The sequence below is a fragment of the Leucoraja erinacea genome, unplaced genomic scaffold (assembly GCF_028641065.1).
Source record: "Leucoraja erinacea ecotype New England unplaced genomic scaffold, Leri_hhj_1 Leri_406S, whole genome shotgun sequence".
In the NCBI taxonomy this organism is placed as follows: domain Eukaryota; kingdom Metazoa; phylum Chordata; class Chondrichthyes; order Rajiformes; family Rajidae; genus Leucoraja; species Leucoraja erinaceus.
Genome location: NW_026576307.1, coordinates 54,402 through 75,437, shown reverse-complemented (window position 1 = coordinate 75,437; position 21,036 = coordinate 54,402). Strand labels below are relative to the sequence as shown.

Genomic DNA, 21,036 nt, shown 5'->3' with positions numbered 1-21,036 from the left:
ATGGAGCCAATTTGCTATCCATTCAGCTATCTCTCCTTGGATCCCATGCGATCTAACCTTCCGGAGCAGCCTACCATGTGGAACGTCACAACTATAGGGTGGCACGGTGGCACAGTTGTAGAGTTGTTCCACACAGTACCAGAGACCCGGGTTCAATCTTGACCTCGGGTGCTGTCTGGATGGATTTTGTACGTTGTCCCTGTGACCACGTGGGTTTCTCCTGGTGCTCCGGTTTCCTCCCACATCCCAAAGACGTACAGGCTTGTAGTTTAATTGTCCCCCTGTAAATTACCCCCCCCCTTTGTGTGTCGGGAGTGGATGAGAAAGTGTGATAACATTGCACTGGTGTGAATGGGTCGGCATGGACTCGGTGGGCCGAAGGGCCTGGTTCCCCACTGTATCCCTAAACTAAACATAGAACTAGTGTGATGGACACATGGATGGATGATGTATCAGGTTGGGACCTTTGACACCAGGTTGGTAAGCTATCCATAGTCTCCAGAGATGCTGCCTGACCCGCTGAGTTACTCCAGCTCCCTGTGTCTATCTCCCGTATATATGAGGTATGTACGGATGTCAAGGATTTATGGGGAGAAGGCAGGAGAATGGGTTTGAGAGGGAAAGATAGAACAGCCATGATTGAATGGCGGAGTAGACTTGATGGGCCGAATGGTCAGGTTTATAGGTTAATTGGCTTCTGTAGGATAGAAATTAATATGCAGGGATCGCTGGTCGGCTAGGTGGGCCAAAGGGCCCGTTTCCACGTTGTATCTCTAAAATAAAAACTAAAATAATCTGACTGACTCTGGGGGTTTTTTTGCTACAAACTTTGGTTGCAGGAGGGCTGTGATTGGAAACTAAATATTCCAGGATTTCGTTGCTTCAGGTGTGATAGAATTGGAGGGGCAAGAGGTGGAGGTGTTGCATTGCTAGTCAGGGAAGATATTACAGCAGTGCTTTGGCAGGATAGATTGGAGGGCTCATCTAGGGAGGCTATTTGGGTGGAATTGAGAAGTGGGAAAGGTGTAGCAACACTTATAGGGGTGTATTATAGACCGCCAAATGGGGAACGAGAATTGGAAGAGCAAATATGTAAGGAGATAGCAGATATTAGTAGTAAGCACAAGGTAGTGATTGTGGGAGATTTCAACTTTCCACACATAGACTGGGAAACACATTCTGTAAATGGGCTGGATGGGTTGGAGTTTGTAAAATGTGTGCAGGATAGTTTTTTGCAGCAATACATAGAGGTACCTACTAGAGGAGGGGCAGTGCTGGACCTCCTGTTAGGAAATGAGACGGGACAGGTGGCGGAGGTATGCGTTGGGGAGCACTTCGGGTCCAGTGATCACAATACCATTAGTTTCAATATAATTATGGAGAGGGTCAGAACTGGACCTAGGGTTGAGATTTTTGATTGGAGAAAGGCTAACTTTGATGAGATGCCAGATGATTTAAAAGGAGTGAACTGGGACATTTTGTTTTATGGGAAAGATGTAGAAGAGAAATGGAGGACATTTAAAGGGGAAATTTTAAGAGTACAGAATCTTTATGTTCCTGTTCGGTTGAAAGGAAACAGTAAAAATTGGAAAGAGCCCTGGTTTTCAAGGGAAATTGGACATCTTGTTCGGAAAAAGAGGGAGTTCTACAATAATTATAGGCAGCATGAAGTAAATGAGGTGCTTGAGGAGTATAAGGAATGTAAAAAGAATCTTAAGAAATAAATTAGAAAAGCTAAAAGAAGATATGAGGTTGCTTTGGCAAGTAAGGTGAAAGTAAATCCAAAGGGTTTCTACAGCTATATTAATAGCAAAAGGATAACGAGGGATAAAATTGGTCCATTGGAGAGACAGAGTGGACAGTTATCTGCAGAGCCAAAAGAGATGGGGGAGATATTGAATAATGTTTTTTTCTTCGGTATTCACCAAGGAGAAGGATATTGAATTATGTGAGGTAAGGGAAACTAGTAGAGTAGCTATGGATACTATGAGGTTCAAAGTAAAAGAAGTACTGACACTTTTGAAAAATATAAAAGTGGATAAGTCTCCAGGTCCTGACAGGATATTCCCTAGGACATTGAGGGAAGTTAGTGTAGAAATAGCCGGGGCTATGACAGAAATATTTCAAATGTCATTAGAAACGGGAATAGTCCCCGAGGATTGGCGTACTGCACATGTTGTTCCATTGTTTTAAAAATAGTTCTAAGAGTAAACCTAGCAATTATAGACCTGTTAGTTTGACTTCAGTGGTGGGCAAATTAATGGAAAAAGATACTTAGAGATAATATATATATAAGCATCTAGATAAACAGGGTCTGATTAGGAACAGTCAACATGGATTTGTGCCTGGAAGGTCATGTTTGACTAATCTTCTTGAATTTTTTGAAGAGGTTACTAGGGAAATTGATGAGGGTAAGGCAGTGGATGTTGTCTATATGGACTTTCGTAAGGCCTTTGACAAGGTTCCTCATGGAAGGTTGGTTAAGAAGGTTCAACTGTTGGGTATAAACGCAGGAATAGCAAGATGGATTCAACAGTGGCTGAATGGGAGAAGCCAGAGGGTAATGGTGGATGGCTGTTTATCGGGTTGGAGGCAGGTGACTAGTGGGGTGCCTCAGGGATCTGTGTTGGGTCCTTTGTTGTTTGTCATGTACATCAATGATCTGGATGAAGGTGTGGCAAATTGGATTAGTAAGTATGCAGATGATACTAAGATAGGGGGTGTTGTGGATAATGAAGAGGATTTCCAAAGTCTACAGAGTGATTTAGGCCATTTGGAAAAATGGGCTGAAAGATGGCAGATGGAGTTTAATGCTGATAAATGTGAGGTGCTACACCTTGGCAGGACAAATCAAAATAGGACGTACATGGTAAATGGTAGGGAATTGAAGAATACAGTTGAACAGAGGGATCTGGGTATAACCGTGCATAGTTCCTTGAAGGTGGAATCTCATATAGATAGGGTGGTAAAGAAAGCTTTTGGTATGCTAGCCTTTATAAATCAGAGCATTGAGTATAGAAGCTGGGATGTAATGTTAAAATTGTACAAGGCATTGGTGAGACCAAATCTGGAGTATGGTGTACATTTTTGGTTGCCCAATTATAGGAAGGATGTCAACAAAATAGAGAGAGTACAGAGGAGATTTACTAGAATGTTGCCTGGGTTTCAACAACTAAGTTACAGAGATAGGTTGAATAAGTTAGGTCTTTATTCTCTGGAGCGCAGAAGGTTAAGGGGGGACTTGATAGAGGTCTTTAAAATGATGAGAGGGATAGACAGAGTTGATGTGGACAAGCTTTTCCCTTTGAGAATAGGGAAGATTCAAACAAGAGGACATGACTTCAGAATTAAGGGACAGAAGTTTAGGGGGTAATATGAGGGGGAACTTCTTTACTCAGAGAGTGGTAGCGGTGTGGAATGAGCTTCCAGTGGAAGTGGTGGAGGCAGGTTCATTGGTATCATTTAAAAATAAATTGGATAGGCATATGGATGAGAAGGGAATGGAGGGTTATGGTATGAGAGCAGGCAGGTGGGACTAAGGGGAAAAAAAATTTGTTCTGCACGGACTTGTAGGGCCGAGATGGCCTGTTTCCGTGCTGTAATTGTTATATGGTTATATGGTTACACTTTGATTGCAAAGAATGCGTTTAAGAAGAAATGGAACCACTGGAACTATTTAAAGGAATGAGCAACTCGTTCCTCTTTCTTAGTTCTCAATTTCACTGACAGAAATGCAAACGTAGGCAGAATGTGACTGGAAAAAGATTTGAACTCAATGTGACAGACATCAATCATGTGGTCATCAAAGACGGGCAAGATTACTTCACATGAATGTAGAGCAATCGTGCAGACTGGAGACTCAGAGAGGCTGGGAGAGAGACGGGGAGACTGAGAGAGACGGGGAGATTGAGAGAGACTGAGAGAGACGGAGAGACGGAGAGACTGAGAGAGACGGGGAGACTGGAGGGACTGAGAGAGACGGAGAGAGACTGAGAGAGACGGAGAGAGACGGAGAGACGGAGAGACTGAGAGAGACGGGGAGACTGGAGGGACTGAGAGAGACGGAGAGAGACTGAGAGAGACGGAGAGACTGAGAGAGACGGAGAGAGACGGAGGAGACGAGGAGACTGAGAGAGACGGGGAGACTGGAGAGATTGAGAGAGATTGAGAGAGATTGAGAGAGACGGAGAGAGACGGAGAGAGACGGAGAGAGACGGAGAGACTGAGAGGGACGGAGTGAGAGAGACAGAGAGACTGAGAGAGACAGAGAGAGATTGGCACCCTGAGAGACTTTGAGTGAGTGGGACGGGGAGAGAGACTGAGAGGGACGGAGTGATTTTGGAATGAAGTGCGTTTACTGGCTTCATCTCCTCGGTAAGTCTACTCTGCTCAACGTTAATAATTGCTCGATCGTCTTTGTGAAAAATTCTAACGATAAAATATGGCTCTGCAGGAGAATATTCACCCGGCTGATCTTTTCCAGACACAAGGAACTGCAGAAACTGGTTTGCAAGTTCGATGCTGACCTGAGGTGCTGTCTGTATGTGGACTTTGCAGGTTCTCCCAGTGACCACGTGGGTTTCCTCCAGGTGCTCTGGTTTCCTTCTACACCCTAAAGACATGTGGGTCCATAGGTTAATTGGCCCTGTGTAGACAACCTCTAGCGTGTAGGGAGTGGGTGAGAAAGAGAGATAATATAATTCTAGTGTGAACTGGAGATCGATGGACAGTGAGTAATCGGTGGCCAGAGGAGCCAGTTAGCATCATGTGCCAAAATGGCATTTATTTTTAAACTGAGATATTTGAAAGATGATATCCAGTGTTTGATATCTAAAGTATTGTGTACCGTTTTTGTCTATTGTGTGCAGTTTTGGTCTCCAAATTTGAGGAAGGACATTCTTGCGATTGACGGAGTGCAGCGTAGGTTTACAAGGTTAATTCCCGGGATGGCGGGACTGTCATATGCTGAGAGAATGGAGCGGCTGGGCTTGTACACTCTGGGGTTTAGAAGGATGAGAGGGAATCTTATTGAAACATGTAAGATTATTGAGGGTTTGGACACGCTAGAGGCAGGAAACATGTTCCCGATGTTGGGGGAGTCCAGAACCAGGGGCCACAGTTTAAGAATAAGGAGTAAGCCATTTAGAACGGAGACGAGGAAACACTTTTTCACACAGAGTTGTGAATCTGTGGAATTCTCTACCTCAGAGGGCGGTGGAGGCAGGTTCTCTGGATACTTTCATGAGGGAGCTAGATGGGGCTCTTGAAGATAGCCCCAGGGGATATGGGGAGAAGGCAGGAACGGGGTACTGATTGGGGATGATCAGCCATGATCACATTGAACGGCGGTGCTGGCTTGAAGGGATGAATGGCCAACTCCTGCACCTATTGTCTATTGTCTATTGTTTCATATCATTAAGGGTGGGCGGCGTGACTCACATCGCAGCGGCCTCTGTAGTCCGTCTGTTTTTTAAGTTTTTTGTCTCGTTTAAATGTAGTTTAAAGTGCTTTTTTTACCTGGGTATGTAAAACTGAGCACAATAGTCCGGTGCGGGCTCACCAACACTTTGTACAACCATATCGTAATGTCCCAACTTCTGCCCTCAGTCTCCTGATAGATTCTTGATTAGTGCGGGTGTCAGGGGTTATGGGGAGAAGGCAGGAGAATGGGGTTAGGAGGGAGAGATAGATCAGCCATGATTGAATCGGAGAGTAGGCTTGACGGGCCGAATGGCCTAATTCTGCTCCTATCACTTATGAACTTTTTCAGTTAGGTTCAATATTCCCACATGCTCCTCGGGTCACCTTGCAATGGGGAGATGTGTTGTCCCGTAGAGATCACTGGTGTGAAAACCACACCCAGAAATGCCCAAACTTCCAAAAGTTTGTACACTCTGGAGTTTAGAAGGATGAGAGGATATTTTATTGAAACATGTAAGATTATTAAGGGTTTGGACACGCTAGAGGCAGGAAACATGTTCCCGATGTTGGGGGAGTCCAGAACCAGGGGCCACAGTTTAAGAATAAGGAGTAAGCCATTTAGAACGGAGACGAGGAAACACTTTTTCACACAGAGAGTGGTGAGTCTGTGGAATTCTCTGCCTCAGAGGGTGGCGGAGGCAGGTTCTCTGGATACTTTCAAGAGAGAGCTAGATAGGGGTCTTAAAGATAGCGGAGTCAGGGGATATGGGGAGAAGGCAGGAACGGGGTACTGATTGGGGATGATCAGCCATGATCACATTGAACGGCGGTGCTGGCTTGAAGGGCCGAATGGCCTCCTCCTGCACCTATTGTCTATTGTCTATTGTTTCATATCATTAAGGGTGGGCGGCGTGACTCACGTCGCAGCGGCCTCTGCAGTCCGTCTGTTTTTTAAGTTTTTTGTTTCGTTTAAATGTAGTTTAAAGTGCTTTTTTTACCTGGGTATGTGTGTGGGGGCGGGACTTTTAAAATCTTTTCCCTGTAAGGAGAACCCGACCTTTTCTCTGTCGGGTCTCCGTTGTCGTTGGTGCCGAGCACCGTGGAGCGGCCTCCAGCCGGAACGACCTGGGGGCTCCAGTCACGGAGCTGCAGACCTACCCACCGTGAAACCGGAGCACCCGGAGAAAACCCACGCAGGTCACGGGGAGAACGTACAAACTCCGTACAGACAGCGCCCGTAGTCAGGATCGAACCCGGGTCTCTGGCGCGGTGAGGCAGCAACTCTACCGCTGTGCCACCGTGTTATTTAATAGTAATTTAATATTCAGAATATTTGATATTTAAGAATATTTGTTCTAAATTGTGGTGGTGGGTTGATTGGTGTTTTGTATTGTACGTATTATCTCAGTAAATGATTTATTAAATTTATATTTGGTAAACAAAAATGATCTACATCGGGGCCGGTGGGCTTGCATCTTACGTCCACCTTGTGCTTGAACCTGTGAAGATTAACCTGTGACTGTTCACTTACAGCGTGGAGTGCAGTCACCACCGGAGGTGAGCCGTCTCTCTCTCTTGGGGTCGAGTATTGGGGGGGAGGGGGGGGGACACATCGGGTTGTCCGTCACGTCCCGTGTGCAATGTGTAGGGCCACTGCCTCACCACGACAGAGTCCCGGCATCGACCCCCACCTCTGTGTGTGGTGTTTGCTCAACCTCCCCGTGACCTGCGTGGGTTTTTTCTCCGGGTGCTCCGGTTTCCTCCCGCACTCCAAAGATGTGCGGGTTTGTAGGTTAATTGGCTTTGCTAAAATTGTAAATTGCCCCCAGTGTGTGTGGGATAGTGTTGGTGTGCTGGGGTGGCTGGTCAGTGCGGGCTCGGTGGGCCGAAGGGCCTGTTTCAGCGCTGTTTCTCTAAAGTAAAATAACCCAAAGACTTGTCAGTAAAGTGAACCCTTGTTATAACGGATGGGATGGGGGGGGGGGGGGGGTGGAGATGAGGGGGGGTAGATGGGGGGGGGGGGAGATGGGGGGGAATTATGTCCGTTCTTGGCGATTGTCCACTATAACAGAGTAAAGGGTTATCATTGTATAAACAGTAGAAACAAACTACTGCAGATGCTGGTTAATGCACAAAAGGGCACAGAGTGCTGGAGTAACTCAGCGGGTCAGGCAGCATCTTTGGCGGAGAAGGAACAGGTGACGTTTCGGATCGGGGACCATTCTTCAGACTGATTGCGGGGGGGGGGGGGGGGGGGGAGTTGGAAAAGAACGCTTGAAAAGGGGGTGGGAGGACAGGACAAAGTATGGCAGGTAGGTATAGATGGATCAGGGGGCAAGTCAGGCTAGAAGGGCCGAGTGGCCTATTCTGACCCTGATTTGCCTGTCCATGCATTGCTGGGTTTCAGGAAGTGAGAGCTCTCATCTCTGAGGGGGGATCTTATAGAAACTTACAAAGTTCTTAAGGGGTTGGACAGGCTAGATGCAGGAAGATTATTCACGATGTTGGGGAAGTCCAGGACAAGGGGTCACAGTTTAAGGATAAGGGGGAATTCTTTAAGACCGAGATGAGAAAAACATTTTTTCACACAGAGAGTGGTGAATCTCTGGAATTCTCTGCCACAGAAGGTAGTTGAGGCCAGTTCATTGGCTATTTTTAAGAGGGAGTTAGATGTGGCCCTTGTGGCTAAAGGAATCAGGGGGTACGGAGAGAAGGCAGGTACTGGATACTGAGTTGGATGATCAGCAATGATCATATTGAATGGCGGTGCAGGCTCGAAGGGCCGAATGGCCTACTCCTGCACCTATTTTCTATGTATCTATGTATCTATGCATCTCCGCAACGACAGCTCTCTGGAAACTATGACTGATGCCATTTGATCATTTTCAGTGAGTTTAGTTTAGTTTAGTTTAGAGATACAGTGCGGAAACAGGCCCTTCGGCTCATCGAGTCTGCACCAACCAGCGATCCCTGTACACCAACACTATCCTACACACTCTAGGGACTATTTACAATTTTAATGAAGCAAATTAAACTACAAACCTGCACGTTTTTGGAGTGTGGGAGGAAACCGGAGCACCCGGAGAAAACCCACGCAGGTCACGGGGAGAACGTACAAACTCCGTACAGACAGCACCCGTAGTCAGGATCGAACCCGGGTCTCTGGCGCTGTGAGGCAGCAACTCTACCCCTGCATCACCGTGTTATTTAATAGTAATTTAATATTCAGAATATTTGATATTTAAGAATATTTGTTCTAAATTGTGGTGGTGGGTTGATTGGTGTTTTGTATTGTACGTATTATCTCAGTAAATGATTTATTACATTTATATTTGGTAAACAAAAATGATCTACATCGGGGCTGGTGGGCTTGCATCTTACGTCCACCTTGTGTTTGAACCTGTGAAGATTAACCTGTGACTGTTCACTTACAGCGTGGAGTGCAGTCACCACCGGAGGTGAGTCGTCTCTCTCTATCTCTCTCTCTCGGGGTCGAGTATGGTGGGGGGGGGACACATCGGGTTGTCCGTCACGTCCCGTGTGCAACATTAGAGCTGTGCCTCACAATGCCAGATCCCCACCGATCCCCACCTCTGTGTGGTGTTTGCACGACCTCCCCGTGACCTGCGTGGGTTTTCTCCGGGTGCTCTGGTTTCCTTCCACACTCCACAGAGGTGCAGGTTTGTAGGATGTGTCCTGGATGGAACTGAGACATTCTTACTTGTAGCATCACAACAGAATATGTAAACATGGTACATTATATAGTACATAGTATTATAAACGAGAAACAGTCAGTGTCTGTGTATATATATATATACAATACAATACACAATACAACAATACAATGTATTTGTCACTTGAACCTCATAGAGGCTCAAGTGAAATGTTGTTTCTGCAGTCATACACACAAGAAAAATGTATATCTATATAAATATAGATATAAATCATACATGCATGTGTGTGTGTGAGTGTTTCCATGTTGTGTCTGTATATACACACACACCAACACACACACACACCAACACACACACACACACACACACACACACACACACACACACACACACACTCACTCACACCCACACACACACACACACACTCACACACACACACACACACACACACACTCCCACACACACACCCACCCACACACACACTCACACACTAACACACACACCCACACACCCACACACACACCCACACACCCACACCCACACACACACAACCAACACACTCACACACTCACACACACTCACACACACCACACCAACACACACACCACCACACACACACACACACACACACACACACACACACACACACACACACACACACAAACACCCACCACAACTCCACACCACACCAACAACAACACCCAAAAAGCCCACAACCCACAAACACCCCAAACCGACCACACCAACCCCCGCACACCACCCACCACAAAACCACACACACACACACAACACACCACACCAACACACACACACACACACACACATGTAGGGCGCGCTGTCCTGTGCACGGCTACCCAGCCAGCAGTTGTCTGTCTTTTCATCTTTTTATTTTTTATTTTAGTTAGTTAAGTGTTTTGTTTGGAGGTCTAGACTTTTTTTATGTGGGGGGTGGAAGGGGGGGGGGAGGGGGAACCTACCTTTCAGGGTCCCTACCTGGTCGGAGAGGCAGCTTTTCTCCGGGCTGCAGCTTCGACCCGTCCTTGTGGTCTACCAGGGGGCCTGGAACGGCGTTTCCTGTCGGGGACCGCCCAGAACCTCAGCTTCAGCGGCGGCACAGCGCTGGAGCGCTATCGCGGAGCGGAGCGGGCGATGCCTTGCCCAGGTCGCCACGCTGGAGCTCCGGTGAGCTGAGGATCGCTGAGGAAAACATCGCGGAGCTGCGGGACTGTGGAGTGACCAGCTGCGGGCGGCGGCGCTGAACTTTACACCGGGAGCCTGGGATCTCGCGATGAGATCACCAGTTATGGAGCTCCATCCAGCGCGGACTTGTTGGCTTTGGAAGCCGCGGCCTCCAGTACGGAAGCGGCCGTTCCAGGTGTCCCAAGCCGCTGGGAGGATTCTCCTGACGCCGGAGCAACATCACCCGGCGAGAACGGCCTGGAACATCGGGCCTCCGTAGAGCGACTATGGAGGCCTCAATGGGCCCGACTATGGGTGAACTGGGGTTGGGGACTGGACTTTGTGCCTTCCCTCACAGGGGGGACCATTGTGGGGGGATGTTCTTTATGTTTAAAACTCTTATTAATGTTATGTCTATATTCCTTCTTTATGCACGCCACACTTTTCAGTTTTTTATTTGTAAAAAAATTTGAAAACCATGTAAACCATTTCCTTCCACTTCACAATTATGCACCACTTTGTGTTGGTCTATCACATCAAATCCCAATAAAATACATTTACGTTTGTGGTTGTAACGTGGCAAAATGTGGAAAAGTTCAAGGGGTATGAATACTTTTGCAAGCCACTGTATATCTAAATGTGTATATATATACACGCACACATATACACACACTCACACACACTAATATATATATATACACACACATGCATATATAAACACATGCATATATACCCACATATACACACACTCACACACACTCATATATACATGCAAATACACCCACGCACTCATATACACACACACACACTCATATATATATATATACATATACACACACGCATATACACACACACACACACACACACACTCACACACACATACACATAGACTCACATACACTCACTCACACACACACACACACACACAGACTCACACACACACACACAGACACACACACACACACTCAATCACACATGCACACAAACACACACACCCGCGCACACATACATACAGCACCCACACTCATTCACGCACACATACACACGCACACGCACACGCACGCATGCACACGCACATACACTCACACTCACACAGCACCCACACACATGCACACTCACACACATACACACACTACTCACACACACACACCCACACCCTCAACACATACACACACACACTCACTCACACACACACGCTCACACACACGCACTCACGCACTCACACACACACACACACACATGCACACTCACACACACACACAAAACAAACAATAATAGTGCAAGAATCTAAAACTAAAACTCCAAACTAAAGTTGTGAAGATGATATTAATGAGTATAAACCTTGCCCTGCATGTGCCTGCCTGTTTGTGACTGTGTTCTCCTCTGCCCAGTATTAATCCATATTCTCTTCACATCTATTACAGGAGACTTCTATGACTATCTGGCTGTGGGTGATGGTGAGTGAGGCTCCATGGAGGGGGTGGGAGTGAGGAAGATGGATAACGTTTAGTGCAAGGTAACGCCAGCAAAGCCCAAGCATGGATAGTGTGAGGGTCACCAATGAGGTAGATAGTAGTTCAGCACTGCCCTCTGGTTGTTGTAGGATGGCTCAGTTGCCTGATAATCATCCATAGTCTTTCCGCTGACTGGTTGACACGCTGACATGCAACAACCTCGGGACACGTGACAATAAACTAAACTGAACTGAACTGCAGTCCACATCTTCCTTGGAGTTTGGTGGACTCCCACATCTGTACATCCCCCTCGCCTTGTTTCATGTAAAGTGACATCAAGTTGTACAAGACCTTGCCCTGACCTTAACTCATGTTCTTCTCCCCCCCATTGTAGATGGAGAGAGTGGATCAGGCCACATTCCTGGTTCCCAGGGTAAGTGGGGGCGCTGGTTGGTTTTGGCTCTCCCCGCCCCGCGATATCGTTACCCCGTGCCTGCGTTAGTCATATCTCCCAGCTGGGAACATTGAAGCCTGGCACAGACTTCTCCCTCAACTAAAACACAAAGTGACTCAGGAGGCATCTGTGGAGGGAAGGGTGGGTGATGATCCGGATCGGGACCCTTCTTCACACTGATGTCCATCTCAAGACTTCCAGTCTGAACGAGGGGCCCAACCCAAAACGTCGTCAGTCCATTCCCTCCACAGATGCTGCCTGACCCACTGAGTTCCTCCAGCACTTTGTGTTTTGCTCTAGATTCCAGCATCTACTTATATATATATATATATATACACACACAGATATATATACGCGCACACACATATATATACACACACATACATGTACACACATACACGTACTCTCACACACACAGTTACAGACACACCCACACACATGTACACATGCACACTCACGTACCTACACATATACACACACTCATATATACACACATATATACACACACACATATACACACACACACATATACACACACACACACATACACACACACACACATACACACACACACACACACACACATATACACACACACACACACACACACACACATACACATACACACACACACATACACACACACACACACACACACACACACACACACACACACACACACATACACAATCCACACACACACACACACACACACACACACACACACACACACACACACACACACACACACACACACACACACACACACACACACACACACACAAATATACACACACACACACACACACACACACACACACACACATACTAATCTGTGGCGTGTTTCAAACACAGGGGATCAGCTGGAAATCTCCACGTTGACAAACCTCAGCATCTTTTTAATGGAATTCAGCCGCCTGAAGAGGTTTCCCGTGGCGGTGAGTTACAACGGTCCCTGCCCAGGGGTGGGGAGAAAGGTGGAGGAGGGGGAGGATGGAGGATGAGAGGGTGGGTGGGGGGGAGGGAGAGTGTGTGAAGGAAGAGGATGGCATCAGGCCCTAACAGAGGGAGGGGGGGGGAGGGGGCAACAAGTGCCATTGGCCTGGACCTTTGGCCTGACCTTACGCATGTCTGCTTCAAAGGGATCTTGATTTGGGGGGGGGGGGGGGGGGGGGGCTCTAAAATAGAAATTGGCCTGGGCCTCAGTTCATCTATGAGAGGGCCTTGGTGGGAGAGAGGGTATGAGGGGGAGGGTGGGGGGGGGGGGGGAGGGGGGGTGAGGGGAGGTGAGGGGTGCGAGAGATGGGGGGGCGCGGGGGGGAGGGGTGAGAGGTGAAGAGCTGCAGATAGGGGTAGATGGTGGGAGGGAGAGAGAGAGAGTGGTGAGGTGATTAGCAGTGAGGGGAGGGGGAGAGATGAACAGGAGGGAGAGGTTTGAGGGGGAAGGGGCAGGGGAATGGAGAGGGGGAGAGATGATCGCACAAAATCTGTGGTAACTTCGGTGCTGAGGTAGAGCTAAGGTCAGTTCTGTGCAGTGTTCGAGAGCCTGATGCATGCAGGAAAGAAGATTGTTTCCTTTTTAATAATAATAATAATAATATATTTTTATTGTCATTGCCCGTCAGTGCAACGAGATTTATTACGCAGCTTCCAACCGATGTAAAAGAAAAGTATAATAAATAAATAAGCTGTGTGTTGTGACCATCCGAGGGAGACAGTCCAGGGGGGATGGGGGGCACTCAGCAGGGCCGGTTCAGAGCCGCTATAGCTCATCGAATGAAGCTGTTTCTGAGTCTGGAGGTTCGGGTGTAGAAGGCCTTGTAACGTCTGCCGGAGGGAAGGAGTTCGAACAGTCTGTTACAGGGGTGTGATGAGTTTTGATGGATGCTGACGGCCTTCCTGAGGCACCGTGTGTGGTAGATGCCCTCCACGTCTGGTAGCGGTGTCCCAATAATCCTCTGCGCTCTGTGGACGACGCGCTGAAGAGCTCTCCTCTCCGCCTCCGTGCAGTTGAGATACCACACACAGAGCTGCCATACGTTAATATGCTCTCTGTGGTGCAGAGGTAGAACGTTGTCAGCAGCTGTTGGGGCAGACCAGTCTTTGTTAATGTCCTCAGGAAGAACAGTCGTTGCTGTGCCTTCTTGACCAGCGCAGCGGTGTTGGTGGACCATGTGGGGTCCTCTGAAATGTGAGTGCCCAGAAACTTAAAGCTGGACACTCTCTCCACACTTTCCCCGTAGATGGAGATTGGGGCGTATTCTCCATTATGGGACCTCCTGAAGTCAATAATTAGCTCCTTGGTCTTGGAGGTGTTTAGTGACAAGTTGTTACGTGTGCACCAGTCCGCCAGGTTCTGCACCTCCGCTCTGTATTTTGTTTCATCACCGTTGGTGATCAGCCCAATCACTGTTGTGTCGTCTGCAAACTTCACGATGGTGTTGGTGTCGAATGCAGGAACACAGTCGTGAGTGAAGAGGGAATAGAGCATGGGGCTTAGTACACAGCCCTGTGGTGTGCCGGTGCTCAGGGTGATAGTGGAGGACAGGTGCGGGCCCAGTCTCACTGCCTGCGGTCGCTCCGTCAGAAAGTTCAGGATCCAATCGCATATCGGCGAGCTGAGGCCTAGCTGGTGGAGTTTGGTGGTGAGCTTGGTGGGGATGACCGTATTGAATGCAGAGCTATAGTCAATGAAGAGTATCCTCACGTACATGCCAGGTGAGTCAGGACAGTGTGAAGAGCCTGAGAGATGGCATCCTCTGTCGATCTATTTGCCCTGTATGCAAATTGATGAGAGTCCAGTGAGGCAGGGATGCTGGATTTGATGTGGGAGAGGACCAGCCTTTTGAAGCACTTCATTGGGATTAGAGTTAGGGCAACCGGGCGGTAGTCATTCAGGTTGGTTTAGTTTAGTTTAGAGATACAGCGTGGAAAACCTGGCCCTTTGGCCAGCCGAGTCAACATCGACCAGCGATCCCTGCACACTAACACCATCCAACACTACACCAGGGATCATTACAATTTTACCCAAGCCAATTTAGCTGCAAACCTGCACGTCTTTAGAGTGTGGGAGGAAACCGGGCCCCGTATCTGAGGAAGGATGTGCTGGCTCTGGTTAGGGTTCAGAGGAAGTTTACAAGAATGATTCCAGAATGAGTGGGTTAACCTATGATGAGCGTTTGACGGCACTGGGCCTGTACTCACTGGAGTTTAGAAGGTTGAGGGGGGACTTCATTGAAACGTACCGAATAGTGAAAGGCCTGGATAGAGTGGATGTGGAGAGGATGTTTCCACTGGTGGGAGAGTCTAGGACTAGAGGTCACAGCCTCAGAATAAAAGGTCGTACCTTTAGAAAGGAAATGAAGAGGAATTTCTTTAGTCAGAGGGTGGTGAATCTGTGGAATTCTTTGCCACAGACGGCTGTGGAGGCCAAGTCAGTGGATATTTTTAAGAAAGAGATAGATAGATTCTTGATTAGTGTGGGTGTCAGGGGTTATGGGGAGAAGGCAGGAGAATGGGGTTAGAAGGGAGAGATAGATCAGCCATGATTGAATGGCGGAGTAGGTTTAACGGGCCAAATGGTCTAATTCTGCTCTTATCACTTATGACCTTATGCTGGGCCTAGATCAGATTGCCAGAGATGTTTTATGCCAGGTGCTTGTCTCTCTCCACCGCCATCCTGTAGATGAGGACAGGTCTGTGCAGGTAGGAACTGCAGGTAGGCACAAAATGCTGGAGTAACTCAGCGGCACAGGCAGCGTCTCTGGAGAGATGGAATGGGTGATGTTTCGGCTCGAGACCCTTCTTCAGAGCTCCGGTTTCCTCCCACACTCGTGAAGACGTGCAGGTTTGCAGGTTAATGTGCTTCTGTAAAATGTCCCTAGTGTGTAAGATAGTGCTAGTGTGTACGATAATACTAGTGTGTAAGATTGTGCTAGTGTGTAAGATCGTGCTAGTGTGTAAGATTGTGCAGTGTGTTAGATCATGCTAGTGTGTACGATCATACTAGTGTGTAAGATTGTGCTAGTGTGTAAGATTGTGCTCGTGTGTACGATCATACTAGTGTGTAAGATTGTGCTAGTGTGTAAGATTGTGCAGTGTGTTAGATCATGCTAGTGTGTAAGATCATGCTAGTGTGTAAGATAGTGCTTGTGTGCAGGATAGTGCTACTGTGTCAGAATGTGCGAGTGTGTAAGATCATGCCAGTGCATAAGATAGTGCTACTGTGTAAGATCATGCTAGTGTGTAAGATCGTGCTAGTGTGTAAGATCATGCTAGTGTGTAAGATCATGCTAGTGTGTAAGATCATGCTAGTGTGTGAGATCATGCTAGTGTGTAAGATTGTGCTAGTGTGTAAGATCATACTAGTGTGAAAGATCGTGCTAGTGTGTAAGATCAGGCTAGTGTGTAAGATCGTGCTAGTGTGTAAGATCATGCTAGTGTGTAAGATCATGCTGGTGTGTAAGATCATACTAGTGTGTGAGATCATGCTAGTGTGTAAGATTGTGCTAGTGTGTAAGATCATACTAGTGTGTAAGATTGTGCTAGTGTGTAAGATCATATTAGTGTGTAAGATCGTGCTAGTGTGTAAGATCAGGCTAGTGTGTAAGATCGTGCTAGTGTGTAAGATCATGCTAGTGTGTAAGATCGTGTTAGTGTGCATGATCGTGCTAGTATGCAGAATAATGCTAGCGTGTAAGATCGTGCTCGTGTGCAGGATAGTGCAAGTGTACAAGTGATCGCTGGTTGGTGCGGACATGATGGGCTGAAGGGCCTGTTTCCACGCTGTATCTCTGAACTGAGCCTGAGCGGTGATGTCTATGTTCTCCCCTGCCCCTCACATGTGCCCCCCTCTCAACAGGTCATCGCTAACAAGATAGACGGGGCGCTGGGCGGCATGGACTGGGGCACTGTGGAGAAGGGCACCAGGCTCACGGCAGCCTCTACTCTGCTGCACACGGTGGCCCTGGCACTGATGGCCTCACGTACTGCCAGTGCCGTGGCTCCACTGTCAATCTCCACCCACAACCTGGGTAAATAGACCCACACACAACGCCGGGTGGCACGCTGGCACAGAATGGCTGCCCACAGCGCCAGGCACCCGGGATACTCATCTGTTAATCTACTACGGCCCTTCCACACCCTTCCCTCTTCCTCCCTCCCTCTCTCTCTTTTCCCTCCCTCTTTCCCTTTCAACCTACATCCCCCTCTCTCTCCCACCCTCCCCCCATCGCTCTCTCTCTCTCTCCCTTTCCCTCTCTCTCTCTCTCTCTCTGTCTCTCCCCTTCCCTCCCTTCTTCCCTCTCTCCCTTTCTCTCTATCGTTTGATCTCCCTCCCTCTCTCTCCCTCCTCTCTCTCTCTCTCTCTCTCACTCTCTCCTACCCTCCTTTCCTCCCTCTCTCCCTCCCTCCCTCTTTCTCAGCAGCAGGGAATCCCTCGTAACATTGGGGACTTGCTCTCACAGCAGGGATTCCCCCTCACACTGGGTAATCCCTCTCATCAAGGGGACCCCCCCCCCCAAACACCAGGGAATCCCTCCTCATACTGGGGATTCCCCCTCACACTGGGGGATTCCCCCTCACACTGGGGATACCCCTCACATTGGGGGATTCCCCCTCACACATTGGGGGATTCCCCCTCACACTGGGGATTCCCCGTCACACTGGGGATAACCCTCACATTGGGGATGCCCCTCACACTGGTGGATTCCCCTTTACACTGGAGGATCCCCCCTTACACGGGGGATTCCCCCTTACACTGGGGGATTCCCCCTTATACTGGGGATTCCCCCTCACCCTGGGGGATTCCCCTTCACACTGGGGGATTCCCCCTCACATTGAGGATTCCCCCTCACATTGGGGATTCACCCTCACACTGGGGTTTCTCCCTCACACTGGGGGATCCCCCCTTACACTGGGGATTCTCCCTCACATTGGGGGATTCCCCCTCACCCTGGGGGATTCCCTCACCACAGCCGTCCTACTAGAAGGTGCAGCAGCTTGGCAGCGAGCACATGGCCAGACTCAGGAGCAGCGATGTCCTGTCCGTGACAAACCTCTCGCGGGTCTCCTGTGGGTGGGGGGGGGGGGGGTGTGAGGAGGTGCGGAGGGGCGGAGGGGAGGGGGGTGTTGGAGAGTGCTGTCGGAGCACATGTTTGATTCCGTTCATTTCCATAGACGTTGAAATCCGTTCCCACCGAGGTAATGCCACGGCAGACGAGCGGCTGGTCCTGAACGTGGCCGGCAACAAGATGGAGCTGTACTGGTCGGCCATCCCCACAGACAACCACACAGGTAACACTACCTCCATCCCTATTGCTCTCACTCCATCCTTATCTCTCTCCCTCCCTCTCTCTCTCTCTCCATCTCTCTCCAACCAAGCGTAGACTCGCCCACCGTTTCGCCGAACACCTGCGCTCAGTCCGCCATGACCTGCTGGATCTCCTGGCTACTCACCACCTTATCTCCCCCTCCCATTCCCACACGGACCTTTCTGTCCTGGGCCTCCTCCATTGCCAGAGTGAGGCCACACACACACAAACTGGAGACACAGCACAGGTTGGCGCAGTTGCTGCCTTACAGCGCCAGAGACCCGGGTTCAATCCTGACCACGGTAGCTGTCTATGTGGAGTCTGTACGTTCTTCCCGTGACCTGAGTATTTATTTTCCGGGTGCTCCAGTTTCCTCCTACACTCCAAAGGTGTGCACGTTAGTAGCTTAATTGGCTTCTGTAATCTTGTAGATTATCCCTAGTGTGTGGGATAGTGCTAGTGTAGGGGGGGGAGGGCCTGTTTCCGTGCTGTATCTCTAAAGTCTAAAGTAAAGTGTGAAGAAATTCCACATCACATCGAGCAACTGGGAGCACATTGCACTGGACAGGTGCTGGAGTGGGGGAAATCCGTGCAGGAAGGAGCTGCACGTCACGAAACAAAACTACACCGTGTCGCAGAGACAAAGGGACAGCACCGTAAGGAGAGAGAGAAGGGGGCTCGACCACAGCCAACCACCGCCAGTCTCCACTGCCCACGTTGCACCAAGATGTGTGGATCGAGGATCAGCCTCTACAGACACCTGCAGACCCACCCTATGGAGAGGAGAGGACACCTCATATTCCACTTGGGTAGCTTACAATCCAAAGGTATAATCATTGAATTCTCCAAAGGACACAGAGTGCTGGAGTAACTCAGCGGGTCAGGCAGCATCTGTAGAGAACATGGATAGGTGACGTTTCACAGAGTGCTGGAGTAACTCAGCGGGTCAGGCAGCATCTGTAGAGAACATGGATAGGTGACGTTTCACAGAGTGCTGGAGTAACTCAGCGGGTCAGGCAGCATCTGTAGAGAACATGGATAGGTGACGTTTCACAGAGTGCTGGAGTAACTCAGCGGGTCAGGCAGCATCTGTAGAGAACATGGATAGGTGACGATTCGGGTCGGGACCCTTCTTCAGCGTTTTGTCATTCCTCAGAATCACAAAATGTTCTCCAGAGATGCTGCCTGACTCTCTGAGTCACTCCAACACTTTGTGTCCTTTTGTGTATAAACCAGCTAGTGCAGTTCCTTGTTTCCACATTGAGTTCTCCAATTGTAGAGAACGATTCTACACACAGCAAGCCCAAGCCCACTCCCCCACACGTTATTCGCTCTCCCTGGGCCCCACTTGGACTCATGCCCATTCCTCCCTGCCCCCTTCCACCTCTATTCCTTCCTCTGGCTTCACAATTCGCTCCTCTTCTAATCTTTCGTTTCATCTCTGACCTCTCTGTCCATACATCTGCCTCTCAACCCCCTCCCCCCCTCACCTGTATCAACCTATCACTCACCGGCTTTACCTGTTGTTTGGGGTCAGGGGCCACACTGGGGTCAACATACACTGAGGTCAGGGATCACACTGGGGCCAGGGGTTGCATTGGGGTTAGGGGTCACACTAGGGTTGGGGGTTAGACTGGGGTCAGGGGTCAAAGGGGTGCAGGGTTATACTGGGGTCAGGGGTCAAAAGGCATTGGGTTCATACTGGGGTCAGGGGTCACACTGGGTTCAGGAGTCGAGGGTCAAAGGGGTCAACAGGCACAGGTCAGGGGTTGCACAGGGGTCAAAGTACATGGGGTTCAGGTTTTCACTGGGGTCAAGGGTTACACGGGGTCAGGGGTCACACTGGGGTCGGATGCCCAGACCCTTTTGTTTAACCAAAAATAATTTATTCAATTATTTATAATAATATGTAGAATAGTCAATGATTCAAAACAAAACCCACCACCATAGTATAAGGCAAACAAATATTCTTAAACAACTAGATTGCCATCGTTATTAAGGACACATTCCACCCCCCGCGGTGCCCAGCAGTTCCCGGAAATCCCCCAGGGTGCCCGTGGACAGCGTGTAGTCCCTCTCTAACCCACCCGGGCACGGACGTAACCCCGGTAAAGGGGCGGGTAGCCGGCACGGGCAGAGCCCTCTTCTGCCTGGTGCTGTGGCTCGTGGATGGCCAGCTTGGCCAGGCCCAGACCCTGGCCTTCCCATTCACTGAGCTCTCTCTCTCTCTCTCTCCCTCAGGCCCCACCAGGGTGGGATTCATCAACTACCACAACCTGGGCTTGGCCCTGGAGGGAGTGGGGGCCGGAGAGGGGGCCAGAGAGGGGGCCGGAGAGGGGGCCAGAGAGGGTCCCGGTCCGGAGCCGGCCGACTTCCGTCTGATCTCCAGCGTGGTGACGGTGGCGGTGGGCCAGGGGTCCGGCTCATCGCTGAGGGAGCCCCTCAACCTCACCCTCCTGCACTCTGAGGTGAGGCATCGACTGACCCACGGTGTGGTCACTTGTGGCCCCAGGACATGTGTATAGGTGGCAGGACAAAGCTGA

General features: G+C 49.3%; 1 protein-coding gene across 1 annotated transcript; it reads left to right on the top strand.

The window, feature by feature from the left end:
* Nucleotides 1–4,310: 4,310 nt before the first annotated feature.
* LOC129693740 (uncharacterized) lies at nucleotides 4,311–21,018 on the top strand. Its single transcript, XM_055630512.1, has 9 exons — nucleotides 4,311–4,374; nucleotides 6,955–6,978; nucleotides 8,856–8,879; nucleotides 11,699–11,731; nucleotides 12,123–12,161; nucleotides 13,038–13,120; nucleotides 17,044–17,215; nucleotides 18,360–18,476; nucleotides 20,735–21,018. Exons 1-9 carry the CDS (start codon nucleotides 4,344–4,346, stop codon nucleotides 21,016–21,018), a joined length of 807 nt encoding a protein of 268 aa, XP_055486487.1. The 5' UTR covers nucleotides 4,311–4,343.
* Nucleotides 21,019–21,036: the final 18 nt, after the last annotated feature.

Coding starts and splice junctions, on each gene's coding strand:
- LOC129693740 (XM_055630512.1), top strand. CDS start 4,344: ATGAAGTGCGTTTACTGGCTTCATCTCCTCG. Junction 6,979..8,855: donor GAGTGCAGTCACCACCGGAG/GTGAGCCGTCTC, acceptor GTTCACTTACAG/CGTGGAGTGCAGTCACCACC. Junction 17,216..18,359: donor AATCTCCACCCACAACCTGG/GTAAATAGACCC, acceptor TCATTTCCATAG/ACGTTGAAATCCGTTCCCAC.